General features: G+C 40.7%; 1 protein-coding gene across 2 annotated transcripts; it reads right to left on the bottom strand.

The window, feature by feature from the left end:
- Window positions 1-452: 452 nt before the first annotated feature.
- On the bottom strand, window positions 453-7,227 carry Tac1 (tachykinin precursor 1). 2 transcript variants are annotated; one of them, XM_052721110.1, is made up of 7 exons: window positions 6,903-7,227; window positions 6,375-6,506; window positions 5,396-5,492; window positions 4,915-4,959; window positions 4,441-4,464; window positions 3,083-3,136; window positions 453-1,031 (listed from the first exon to the last, which is right to left on the bottom strand). In XM_052721110.1, exons 2-7 carry the CDS (start codon window positions 6,495-6,497, stop codon window positions 982-984), a joined length of 393 nt encoding a protein of 130 aa, XP_052577070.1. In that variant the 5' UTR covers window positions 6,498-6,506; window positions 6,903-7,227; the 3' UTR covers window positions 453-981. The 2 variants fall into 2 exon arrangements, with proteins under 2 accessions (XP_052577070.1, XP_052577071.1); XM_052721111.1 differs by lacking the exon at window positions 4,915-4,959 and having other exon boundaries at window positions 6,903-7,200.
- Between the last annotated feature and the right edge of the window lie 6,351 nt (window positions 7,228-13,578).

Genomic DNA, 13,578 nt, shown 5'->3' with positions numbered 1-13,578 from the left:
GTACCACCCAGGCACGAGTGTATTTATGTGTGGGTTTTAAGCAGACATAAACCTACAGTGTGCTGACGTGATATTTTATTCAACAAGGAACTAAAACACCAGTAAAATTAATTTTGAAAACAGAACAGATTATTATCTGCAACAAAGAGTCATAAGCATATTTGGCTTTTACTCTTTGTATCCAAAAGGGGATTTCTTTATTTAATATCTTTATTTTATTTCTTTATTAGAATGACTTCCAAAAAAAAAAAAAAAGAAATGTGTGTATGGGAGGGGGGCATGTGTGTGAGTAAGTGTGTGCATGCACACATAAAAATATCTGCATTTGTGTATTGGGAAGGGGGTGGAGAAAGAATGTGTTTTAACCAAAACAGCTTTGAACATACTTCATCTAGTAGAATAATGGTTGTTGATTTGACATAAATATTAATGAAAGAATGTGACAAAAGTCCTGAAGATATATTCTTTTATTTAAAATGGTAGCTATCACAACACATCATACAATGAATGAAGACCAGAGAATCACACTGAAACTTTTAAGAACATCTCTATACAGTCACAAAACATTCAACATGCTGCTAGGGTACCAGTAGAGTCAGATACCAAAGTTTCTATAGTATCGGCATAAAAGCAACCGAGGGAAGGACAAGACTGCACAGGAGTCTCTTGGCTGCTGGCACTAGTTGTCTGCACTGGCCCTTTTTTCCTTGGGAGAGTGCCTCACCAGCAAGCTTGTACAGTTCCATCGACACTGGGCTGTGCTGAGGTTACTACTAGTTTCTACTTCTGAGGGATCACCACATTAGAATTACAACACTTACTGGCACAATATGAAAAAATAAACACTTTTTTTTTAGTTTTTCCATCCATAACAACATTTGCTATTAAATAAATAATTATTCCGCATAGTGCATGTTTTATTTTACCTTTCTTCGCTCATTGACACAAATGAAGCTGAATATAGATAGTGTGTTACAGAATTTATTTGCGTCTTCTTTCATAGTTCTGCATTGTGCTTCTTTCATACGCCGCTGAGAACAAAGAGGAAGTAAAAAGTGTGTTTTAAGGGAATTTACAGAGGGCATGAATAAAGTTCAATGCCTACACTAAATTACTGCAATATCATAGTGACTTTTTCCCCTAGAAGAAGTATTTCTAAGATTTTTTTTTGTACATCTTTCAAGCATGTCTGACACTGTATTCTGCTTAGAAGTGTTCTAGCCACAGCATTTGTGGCTTATTTTGTCATCTGCTATATATGTGGTTTTGTAAAGTACAGCAGTGTGTTTCTATGATTGAGTATGATGTGCATTTTCAGCAACTTACTAAAGGACTGGCAGCACTCACAGTGACTGGAGAAAGGACCATGTCTACCGCAGCCATGCATTAGGAGGATAAAACAGAAATGCGGAACTTTCATTCTAGGATGGAGGTCAATAAACTACAGGCCATAGGTCAAAGGTGCCCCCCATTTGTTCTTATAAATACAGTTTTATTTAGACACATACATACTCAGTTCATGTACCTATTGTCTATGGTTGCTTTGGTTTTAAAATGACAACTTTGGGGAGTCACTACAGGCCAACATAGCTTAGGAAGCCTAGAATATTTAGGGCCTTATTCTTTTCAGGCAAAGCCTGCCCGACCTCTGTTCTAGAGGAACCTAATGGTATGAGGGTCTCTTTTCTCACCGATGCCTTCTGATGACAGGTTGGTTGCCCTTGATACTAAAGTCACTCTTATTCTCTGTAGGCATGCCACTGAACTCACAAATACACAGCACGATTTGACTTACCTCTTAAAATCTGAGGGCCTATGAAATGTCAATTGCTACTTCCAAAAGTACTTAGCACCTGACTACTAAGCAATTTAAGTACTGTGACTCATTCAGGCTAAAAAAAATGCTGAGATGCATTATATTACACCATATTAGATATAATTTCATAGGATCTGTAACCACAAAATGTTAAGGATCAGAATAACTGTCTATGTATGGGTATTTCATCATCTCTGCCAGCATTATTACTTAGATTGGCATTATAATGAAATGAATGTGTTTGTGGAAAATGCCCTACATGAAATACTGAATTGAGAGGAAACAACAGATATGAAGTCATGGTGCTGCTGTGAACAGTTTCCTAGTTGAGAAAGGTTTAGGAGAAAGTGGAAGGCACCAGGGCTATCAGTTCTGCTTTCCCAGGACAGCTCACTAAAAGCCTGCTTCCCTCCATGAGCAATACACTAAATGTTCAACGTTAGTTCTGTGTGTAAACCTGAGCTAGAGCAGACTGCACCCCAAACTGCACACTTCTGATGGAGACAGAAGTTTGTTTCTCATTCTCTTTTCTCAGGAGGGGGATGAGTAGCCTGAGTTTGTCCCCGGCAGGCTTTTTGGGTACCAAGACTTTGTGACTCACAGAAGTGAGACAAATGCTAATTAAAGCAGCTAAAGTCAGCTTGGCAGTGTAGCTGGGACACAGTGGTCTCCTGCAGGGAAGCAGACTCTTACCTGGTCCTTGAACTCTCTGAAAGTGCCTACCATTGTGTGTGCATCAGAGCTGGTGAGAGTCTCTCAGTTTACCAGATTGTCAAAGGTGTGTGTGACCAAGAGACAGTAAGGATCAGAAAGAGAGGGTAATTTTTAGAAACATTTTGCTTATTATATCTATTTATTTTTATATTGGAAGATGTTTTTATATTGCCAGATGTAACATCTTATGAAAATTTCATATTACTTCAGTCATAAGTGAAAAGCTCTCACCTCTCCCTAAGGATCCAGTATGTTTTACTGAGAATATCTACGAAAAAGAGTATCAGACCAGCTCAAAGATTTAGGGTATGTAATGACTAACTGGGGCAGATGCTGGAAGAGCTGGTATTTTGAGAGAAATATACTAATACTGTGGTGGTATTAGCTTAAGCGTCTAACAGTGCATTCTTGGCTGTAAACACTACTATGAAAATTTGTCTACAGACATGCCCATTTTAAGTCAATTACTCCTTTTTCAGTACTTTGAAAACTATACTTTATAAAAATAATAGAACTGGATTTGCATATTTTCAGACATGGTTTTATACATACCAGGATTTAAAGCTCTTTTTCCCATTAGTCCAACAAAGGAATCTGTTTTATGTCCTGGAAAATACATTTAGGGGTATTTTAGTATGTATGTCTTTGAAGAAATAAACTCATAACTAGTACAAAGTATAGCAAGCTTCTGAATATACACCTGTGTAATAAATATACTCCTACTTCACCTACTGGTGAGCTAGCCCACAGAAGATTTTATATAAGCTTACAAATCACACTAAAACAGCTCATCGCAAGTACTCTTCTCAATTCTATATCCAGACGTTAGCAGACTCTTTGATCTGTATTCTATTTCATCTATTATGAAGTTTTAAATACATTGCATTTCTCAGCAAGTGAACCTTAAGCCAGATCTCTATCTTTGGTGACTGGAATCTTCGAAGAGTTCACGTTTACTGGATTTAAACTTAAAAAAAAAAAACCCAAAACTCCTTTGGTGAAAATATGTTGGCTTTGACATTAATAGGATACATTTATTTTTATTATATATTTCTAGCTCTACAACCCACACCCCCTTAAAATTTAAATCCTTATAGGGTAAATACAGATAAAGTTTTTTCCCCCAAAGATTAAGTTTTTGGGAAAGGTTATTATCTTATTGCTACTGGGAGAATTTTTCTTGGTTTCCATTGTGTTATTTGAGACCAAGGTTTTATGGGTTCAGGGGCCTACCCTGCCACTGGGTAAATCCATCAATGGCACTCACAGAAGCAGGCCACACTGCCAGGGGCCCAGGGGACTTCCTGTCCTCCCTGGCTCCCGTTAACTAGGAAACATCTCTAAAGACCCTCTAGCGCCCACCATTCTACAGTCTTCACTGTCCGATATCAAGTTTCCCTTTCAACTATGGGATCAAGGGGGAAAAGTCCATCTCTATCTGTTCTCACAGTTTAAGTGGATTTTCTGCTCAAATATTCACCCACTCCACTTAATTAGCAGCCAAATAACCACCTTCCTTGCCTTTATAGGACCCAGTTCATGAATATGAGTTAGAAGATGCATATAAGTGCTTTTTCCTGTAGTGTTCATGGAGGGTGGGTGGGTGGAGATGAACGTTTGTGATGGATGTTTAATTGTACAGTTGAAATTCTACAAATAAAAATATACAGATCTTAATTCTTTTTCCTTTTTAAATGTAATACATGCTTTGGCACTGCAACATGCCTACACAATTGTTTAGTCATAGTGATTATTCATCAAATCACATTTTGGATATGTCTTTTCCTTTCCTACATTGTCTTAATTAAAATTATTAGGCCCTATGTTATGCCTTAAAAGGTAGCAGGAAGGAGAATTCAGTATCACCAACATTAGCATTTGATAAATGCCAAAAATAACTGTGAACTTACTTTTGTGAGAGATCTGGCCATGTCCTAGAAGAAAAGAAAAAGAGTTAGCACACATAAGTATTTCTTTTTAAAAGCTAATTTATATCTTTTATGGAGAACTTCAAGAATTGATTTTCAAAATATTTAACACTTCCTATTCTTGTGCCATCTTTAGGAATAAAGGAGAGGAACGCTAACCAGTTTATTAATGAAAGCCAACTATTTTAATAATCAAAGGCATATTTATTGAATAACCTTTTGGGGCCATGGGTTAAAAGGCACAACAGTGGGACTCCAGCAAGGCTATATAAATGTACTGACTTCAAGATTGGTCACATGTTCAACACACACACACACACACACACACACACACACACACACACACACACACACCTCTTAATTAGGCTTAATTGCAAGACCTTGTATTTCTTACATAAAATACTTTCTTACATGACCATTCATAATAGTAAAACGAAGATTTATAGGGATGTTTACCATAAAGAGCCTTTAACAGGGCCACTTGTTTTTCAATTGAGGAATCTGACAAGAGATGAATTGGTATTAACTCTTTACACACTCCACTGATTGTGCCATCAACTAAAGGCAATTGAATGCTTCTCTCACTGTAGCAAGGGGTCACCAACTCTAATCCAATCCCAGAAACACATAAGCACCTGGAGGCCCTTGTCATTTGCATCTTTAGTCAGGGAAGTGTTTAGCTAACGTTAGTTCCCAGTTTGGGTCACTTTGGTGCTGTGAAACATGAGAAATGGATCTTGCCCCCTCCCACCCATCCACCCTCGTGGGCTAGTGCATATGTTAGTGAAGTGCAGATCAGACAGAGTCCCTCGGGAATCACAAGTCTTTTGGCGTGTAAATTTATGCTCGCAGGGCAAGAGACGCCTGGGTGCTCCAGGCAGGAGCAAGCATGCAGACCGGGTAGCCTGATAGACCTAGGGACTACTGCTCATCTCACCAGCATCCCGTTTGCCCATTAATCCAAAGAACTGCTGAGGCTTGGGTCTCCGGGCGATTCTCTGCAGAAGATGCTCAAAGGGCTCTGGCAGCGCCTCCTGGGGGACAAACCCGCGTGTAGACAACATGAGTGAACAGGGGCCAGCTCCACCGTGCGCCCCAGCTTCTCTCAGAGCTACAGACCCCCATCCCCAGACCAGAAGCTGGTGGGCTCGCACCAGTCCAGCCCCCACAAAATCTGCTCAGCATTCTCTCCTACTTGGCCCCGCCTGGGACTTCCTCCTCCCTAAAGTCTATCCTGGGTGCCTCTATCACAACACCTTCAGGTCCTGTGCGTTTTCTACTCTTTATCCCACTAGAAAACTCACTGCCACCTTTGTCTGCTCTCAGCGAGGCTTCAGAGACCCCACCCCCACCCACTGTCCTACGTGCACACAGTGGGGGTGGATGCAGAAGTGCGCGGATACTTTACAAGCATCACCTCACAACTTTCTATTTCCCAAGGTGCGCTCCTTCGCGCCAAGAGCCGAGAACCACGTAAAGGGAAACTTGGAACATTAAATACAGGAGTATGGAGTTTGCTTCTGCCACTGAGACCCCGCAGCTGATTAATATGTCGCTTTTGCCCCCACCGACTGGTTCACTTCTCTGCCCAGCATCTCCAAACGCCCAGTGAACATAGCTGAACCATAGCCCCTGAGATCTCGTAACTAGGGACTAAAACTACGTGAGGTTTCCAGTTCGGTGAGGATCTGGCTCTTTAGAGAGAGAGAGAGCATCGCTCCTGCTGGAGGGACCTTGAATCAGGGATGCAGCCCTCCCGCAGGGAGGAAACTTAGTTCTAGAAGCTGGGCGCGAAGCCTTGTGCGGGGACCGGGGGGGATGACGCTCTTTGCATTCCACTGCGCCTCTCAGGCTGCACTGATCGGGATGCTAGCACAAGGAGAAGGGAACAGCTCCCACGCCCGGTTGGGTCTCACCTTGATCTGGTCACTGTCGGACCAGTCGGACCAATAATTTAGATCATCGTTGACACCGATTTCCTCTGCAAACAGTTGAGTGGAAACGAGAAAAAAGACCGCCAGGGCCACGAGGATTTTCATGTTGGATTTCTGGGAGTAGGAGAAAAGAGAGGAGACATTACACACACGTAGGCGGTGACCACCCAAGAGTTAGAGCAGCAGAATGTCAGTGCCACTAGAAAGGAAAACATGTCCCGCTAAACCAAGATAAAAACAAAATCAGGGCTAGCATTTCTCCATACTCTTTAGGAAGGAAGATGACGCCCCACGGAGCCTCAAATCCTCCTCTCCCTGAGTCTCAGCGTCCCAGACCCCCTGACCCTCACCCTCAAGCCTGGAGGCTCTGCAGGTGGGAGACAAAGAGGGGCGTTGGCATTTGCACAGTCTCCCCCCAGTCTGTGGCTGCAGCGGGAGAACGCCACCTCCGACCGAGGCACGACGACGGGCAGCGGGCAGCCACAGCGGGCAGGCGGGAGAGGTACTCACTGCGGTCAGCTCCGCGGGGATGCTCGGCAGGTGCTCACTCGCTGGGTGCTCCGCTGGGTGCTCCTGGCTCTGCTCTCCTCGGTCGGTGCAGGAGTGGAGCAGGTCGGAGTGCGCTCTAGTCCCTGCTCCTGCTTCGCGGTATTTATCGCTGGCGTGACGAGCCTGGAGAGCCACGTGACACTCTCCCCACGCGACTTTCTGCTCAATATTTAATTAGCCGCCCCCTCGCCTTTTGCTTGCGTGATGGAGAGTTTCCGAGACGGTAACCTGTCGGTGTCCATAACATCTGGACCCAATTGGGTTCGAAATGACGCAATTTTAGGGAAGTCGAGGTCTCGCCACCCAATCCACAGAGGACTGTTTTCTTCCGTCTGCAAATCTGACGCCCCCTCCCCTCCTCTTCCGAACAAGGTTCAGTGACACCTGAGATTACTCATCAAAACTGAGCGGAGTGACTCATGCCTCGGACTTCGAGAACTTTTCTCTCAAGAGACTTCAGAAAAAGTTGCGCTTTTTAGAACAGCCAGATAGCTTCAGCATTAAAACCTTGTCTCGGGAAATCACACTCAGACAAGGAGCGAGCACAGTAGTGGGATGGAGCAAGCGATTTTTTCCTCCCATTTTTACCTCCATGTGTCTTAAGGGTTTGTGAGGCATTACATTTAAGGCTGGAACAGCCCTCCCTCCCTGAATCAGCCAGAATATTCTCCCATTTCTCTAACATTGCAAAAGAGTTTCAGTTCAGTATTTCAGAGGATGAAAGCAGATTTGTTTTACGTTTGGGGGAGAGAGAAATTTAAACCTGGTGTCGTATGTAGAATTTACTCATCAGCCATTCGAGGACATCTTTTGTTCCCCAAAGCTTTTCCCTTGTCATATCCAGACGGGGGTCGGAAGAGGATAGTTGAGACTCTCACCTCCTCATTCTTGCTGGAGAACTACGGATGCTGGATGCTTACCTTTTGTAACCACAGGGCCCTGCAGGTGGGTCAGAGTCAGACTTCATTAGCAAACATGGTTTTACAGATAACTTCTGTGGGAGCAGTGTAACACTTCATCTTTCAATGAACTAAATGATGCAGTTTGTTTGGTTTTGATTTTCAGACTAGGTCTCATCATGTGACTTCAAACTGGTTATTCTCCTGCCTCAACCTACCCAGTGCTGAAATTATAGGTGTGTGCCACCACAACTGGATTGATGTTGCTTTTTGGGTAGAGTTGTTTTCTCTTGGGAATTATATTTTTCTACTATGTTTTTAGTATAGTAGGTAAAGAAAATTAGTGTTTGCAAGCCAAATCGATGTTTCATCTCCAATGTTTATTGTTTTATTTTTAACCCTGAATGTAGAAGTTCAGATGGATTTCATAATGTGAACATTCTATTTTTATTTTCAAAACTTTTAAAAGGAGAAATTGTGAACACAAATGTAGAGTCATTCACCTGAAACAATTTGTAAATTTCATGTACAGTCCTCAGTTACCCTTTACCCAGAATATTTTAAGCAAATTCTCACAAGTGAAAGAAACTAAGTATTTCAGTCCAAGGTAAGGATTTTCAAAATGAGAACATCAATGATACTATTCTGTCTAAAATAGTGTAAAATAATTCTGGTATCATTAAGTATTTAAATGTTCTCTAAAAAGTCCTCATTACCTCATACAGTTTACTGGTTAAAATCAGAATTATAATGAATCTCATACATATACCCTGTGTGACTCAGTCTGGACAGATACAGATAAATACCATGAACCTGGTAACTTATAAACAACACGTTGTTTGTTGTTGTTTTGTTTTTCCCCTCACAGCTGTGAAGACTGGCAATCTGAAGTCAAGTGTCAGGGTGGCCTGATTCTCATGAGGGTCCTCCTCTTGAGAGGAGAGGTCCCAAGGAGGACCCTCATGAAATACCATTCCTTGTAGAGTCCTGTATGGCAAGGAGAGGTGAAGGAGGTCCATTAGGTCCATTTAAAATGGGTCTACTCATACTTATGAGGGTTCCTCCCTCATTACCTAATTACCTATTTTTAAACGACATTACCTTGGGTATTAGATTTCAGCTTATGAAGGGTTGGAGTGACAGGAACTCACTGTGTCTCTTAAAGCTCTTGCCTCCCTTCTCCTTAGCAGTTTATTGATGAAGCAGGTCAGTAGAGTGTACCACATTCTGTATTTTGCTGACTCTTCTTCACTTTTCCCTTTGTTCTATGTATTTCCTCTTGTAATGTCTAGAAGCTTCACTCAGCCTTTATGCTTATTTTTGACAGGTCTTTCTTCTGTGTGCTTTGTAGCTCTTTTGAGGCACATGGTATCTGACTGTTTCTCTTTCTTTCTTTTTTCTTTTTTTTTCCAGAGCTGAGGACCAAAACCCAGGGCCTTGCGCTTGCTAGGCAAGCGCTCTACCACTGAGCTAAATCCCCAACCCCCTGTTTCTCTTTCTAAGCATTCATCAGCATGATAATCATTTTGTATACTCTCGACTCCTTAGGAGCTGCCAGGTGGAGCTCTTCAGTCAGTCATTGTTTATTGGCTGGGCTGTTGCTTCCACATACAAAGTATTTCCTCATGAACTACGTAGTTATTCTGAGGCATACTAGAGGAAATAAGAAATAAATGCCTGATTTCTTCCCTCTACCAACTTGCTACAATTGCTAATTTACCACGTTTCCAGTATGACCTGTTTTTTTAAGACTAGGACCTCAGAGATTTAAACATACTTGAAACATTTCAATGCAAAGCAGATACTCTTTTAACCGATGCTAAAATTATGACATTTTTGGCTAGCAGACGACTCTTCCAAGGCTCTTGACATGCCTTTAATAGAATGTGATAATATTTTTGGCTGTGATCTGAAAATATTCCAGGTTGAAGCTTTGTGTTTCCTATCTCAGACTCCTAGTCTCCTTCTAAGGAGCCTTCACTTCCATGGGCTTGGAAATGATAATTAGAGACCATAATCTGGACATTTGGGCATACATTGCTGTCAAGTTCCTTGCTTCAAGATTATTCCAATGTATAGAGTTAAGGGGTGGTGGGTGTTGTGTGTGTGTATGTATGTATGTGAGTGTGTGTGTGGGTATGTATTCTGTGTGTATGAGTGTGTATAAGTATGTGTTAGTGTGCTATGTATGGGTACTGTGTAAAATCATGAATACGTGGATACTTTCTAAACAAATGAGGATATCAGTCTTTATTTAACCTTGTCTATTTTACAACCTTTTCAATACCAAAATTCCCATTTGCCAATCACATCCACATGACCACACATCCACACAATTGTCAACATGATCAACAGCATCATATTGGAAATAGATAAAAGTTTTTGTTTGTAATTTTTTTCAGTCTTTAGGGGCATGTTGCTGTAGGTATGTCCAATCAAGTTACTGCTTTTAAAAATTATTTTTAAAATGTCTGTAAGCAGTTATGCTATGCTGCCTTATTTACTCATTTTGCTCTTAAGTTTAGGAGTTATTTTTAATTTAATCTTATGATTGTGCAATATGCATAACTCTAAAATGCAGTCTTTTATCTCAAACACTAACAATAATACATTCAAAGTACTGTGGCTTCAGGCCTTGCTCTTTCCTCTCTCCCTTTGGTAAACATTTTCCTTTGCTTCAGATTGAATGTGGTTTGTTCCTCAGTTCATGGGCTAGACACTTGGTCAACACTGTGGCCATGTTGATAGGTGCTGAGACATCTAATAGAGAAGTTTTAGTGTTGGGTCAGCAATCATTGGTGGTGCTCTCTTTGCGAGAGACTGGCATAGTTTTGTGGGATTTCTGCTTGGTTCCTGGGAGTTGTTATGCCAAGCAACCAGGCTCTTACTTAGAGCTGTATTCTGTTTTTTGATGCGATCACATCCTCTTGAATGTGTCCGCAAAGCTGTGATGCTATCTACTCTGAGATCTTAGCTAAATCCCAGTCAATGATAGTACTTAACCCATTTTCCATTTTGTTTATGACATTTATTAAGTGCTCCTTAATTTTCTTATTAATTTTATATACTTTCTGACATATTTTTCCCTTGAATATAGCAGAACTGAGGATATTTGCATTAATAACCACTGCATTTCCTAGAATATTAGGTCTTTAAAATATAAATTTTAATAAAATGCAAGTGCTCCTAATGCATACTAAGTTCATGAGTACTAGAACAGAATGGAGAACAGAGTATTTAATGTATCATATTTTTGTATTTGCCAATTAATCATTTATAGGAAACAATAAAGAGAAGCTAGAGAGATAGCTCAGTGGTTAAAAGCACTTGTTACTTTTGCAAAAGGTGGGGGTTCAATTCCCAGCACCCACATAGTAGCTGACAACCATCTGTAATTCTAGTTCCAGGGGATCTGCTGCCCTCTTTTGTCCTCTTTGGGCTCTGCATGCACGCGGTCCACACATGAATGTATGCAAAACACCTAAAATAAAAATAAATACATCTTAAACAACAACAACAACAAAAAATAAAACCCAGAAAGATACTGTTGTCCATTTTCATGTAACCAAACATAAATCACTTTTAAGCTTTTTATACTGTTTACAATTTTAAGGGAAAAAACTCGTCAGATTGTTTTCTAAAAATACTCTACAAAAATGAAAAATCAAGCAATGTAGCAAAGTACAATATTTTGCTTTAAGAAATTGTTCCCAGAGGCTGAAGGGGTGGGGGAAATGAATGAGAGGAGAGGAGGGAGGGGAAACTGGAGTATGTGGTACCTTGTTCTGTTATTTGACATCATTAAGACTCTTAGCGCTCGCCATCAGTTTTCATAGCAAATTGTCGTGAGTTGTCTGCTGTTCACATTTTGTTTAAATGGAGTCACAGTTCCCTGCCAAACCTTTTAACCTAACTTGGCCATTCTCCAGCTGATTTTTAATCATCTCTCACTACTCAATGTCATTGTTAAGCAAATTTTCCTTCTGTAAGAAGTGAATGTCTGCCAGTCACTTCTGTGTCAAATGACATCTTAATCAGTTCTAGTGTTTTTAGACTAAATTTCATTTTCCGCAGAACGGTGTGGACATTCCTCCGTGGTCTTGTGTATTGATCATTACAAGGCATTCTGGGCTAGCATAGTGCTTTCCCCTAAATCTTACACGACTTGCTCTTCTGCTTGATTAGCTGAAGAATCCTTTGTCTCTGATGTTCAGTAGTGTGAATGGGATCTGTCCCCTGTTCACTGCAATGTATCTCCCATTTTTCCTGAAGTAGTCCAACTACTATCTTCCAGTTTTCCTTGACTGTGTGGGTTGTCTTGACTGTCTGCTTTTCTTTTTTTATTTATTTTAGAGAAATTTTATTGTGCAATGGCCTTGAATCTGTCTTGAAGCAGACTGTCTACTTTAAGAATATTGCAGCACTTTTGATCAAAATACAGATAATAGTTTACTATGGTGATACCCAATGTGTAGACTATCTTCCCCAAATGATAGTTTTAAGCCTTTGCATCTGTATTCCCTTCATTCAGCTCAGTTTTTTTCCTGTGTTTGTCAGTAATTCACTTTTGTTTACTCTGGATTCGGATGCTTTTAATTTACTTATTTTCAAAACCATGTTTCATCACCCCCAACTCCTCAAAGACAGTAATTTCTCTTTTCATCTCATTTAGATGTTCTATTATTTTATTGAAATGACCTTGTTCTATTTAATTCATGTTCATATTAAGATGCTTTTAATGCCAAGTGATTGGTGGAAGATTTTCTGATTCATGTTTTCTTCTAGTTCAGTGGCAAAATAAACAGATGTGAGGTTTTTTTTTTTTTTTTTTTTTTTTTTTTGGTTTTTCGAGACAGGGTTTCTCTGTGTAGCTTTGCGCCTTTCCTGGTACTCGCTTTGGAGACCAGGCTGGCCTCGAACTCACAGAGATCTGCCTGGCTCTGCCTCCCGAGTGCTGGGATTAAAGGCGTGCGCCACCACCGCCCGGCACAGATGTGAGTTTTAAGCGAGCCCCATTTTAAAACTGTCACAGTGACTCGCTAGCATTTGATCTTGGATAGGTGCTCTTTCTATATCAGGTTTTCAGTCTGTTCAGAAGAAGCATAAATACTATTTACCCAGAAAGATCTGCCATGGGTACTGAACATGCTGCACAAGCATAATGAAGCCCGTAGAGGACCTGTAGTGATGTGTGTGCTTGCAAGTATGCAGTGGTTGATTTTAAACATCAAGTTGCCTAGGCTGGGTTGCCCACTGTTTGTTCCAACAGCAGCCTGCAAGTTTCTTTGAAGGTATTTGTTTAGATGTGCTCAATATTCTAATCAGTTGGCTTTAATAGTCATTGCTCTCCGTGTTATGAGTGGGTTTGTCTGGTTAGTTGAAGATATTAAGAGAAAAAGACTGAATTATCCCACCCTAGGAGGGTGGAGGTAAAGAATTCAGCCTCCAGGCAGCCACTAGACTCAAGACACCTCGAACATTAAATTCTTGCTAGAGTTCCCGGACTGTCTTTCAGGCTTTATGTTTGTCCTCTCTTATAATTGTTGCATCAAATTTCCTTCCTTTCTCTCTTTTAGTATTTATTTTACTTTTAAGTAGCACAATAATTAGACACATGTACAGTGTGAAGTTCTGATATATACCTGTGTATACTTAGACCAGGATAGCTGTCATAACCATTGTTTCAGGGATCGTTTCTTTGTTGTGAAACATTTGAAATCTCAGCTATTTTGAAATAA

The sequence above is a fragment of the Peromyscus californicus genome, unplaced genomic scaffold (genome assembly GCF_007827085.1).
Source record: "Peromyscus californicus insignis strain IS unplaced genomic scaffold, ASM782708v3 Scaffold_6__1_contigs__length_162567912, whole genome shotgun sequence".
In the NCBI taxonomy this organism is placed as follows: Eukaryota; Metazoa; Chordata; class Mammalia; order Rodentia; family Cricetidae; genus Peromyscus; species Peromyscus californicus.
This window is presented reverse-complemented; position numbering and strand designations above follow the sequence as displayed.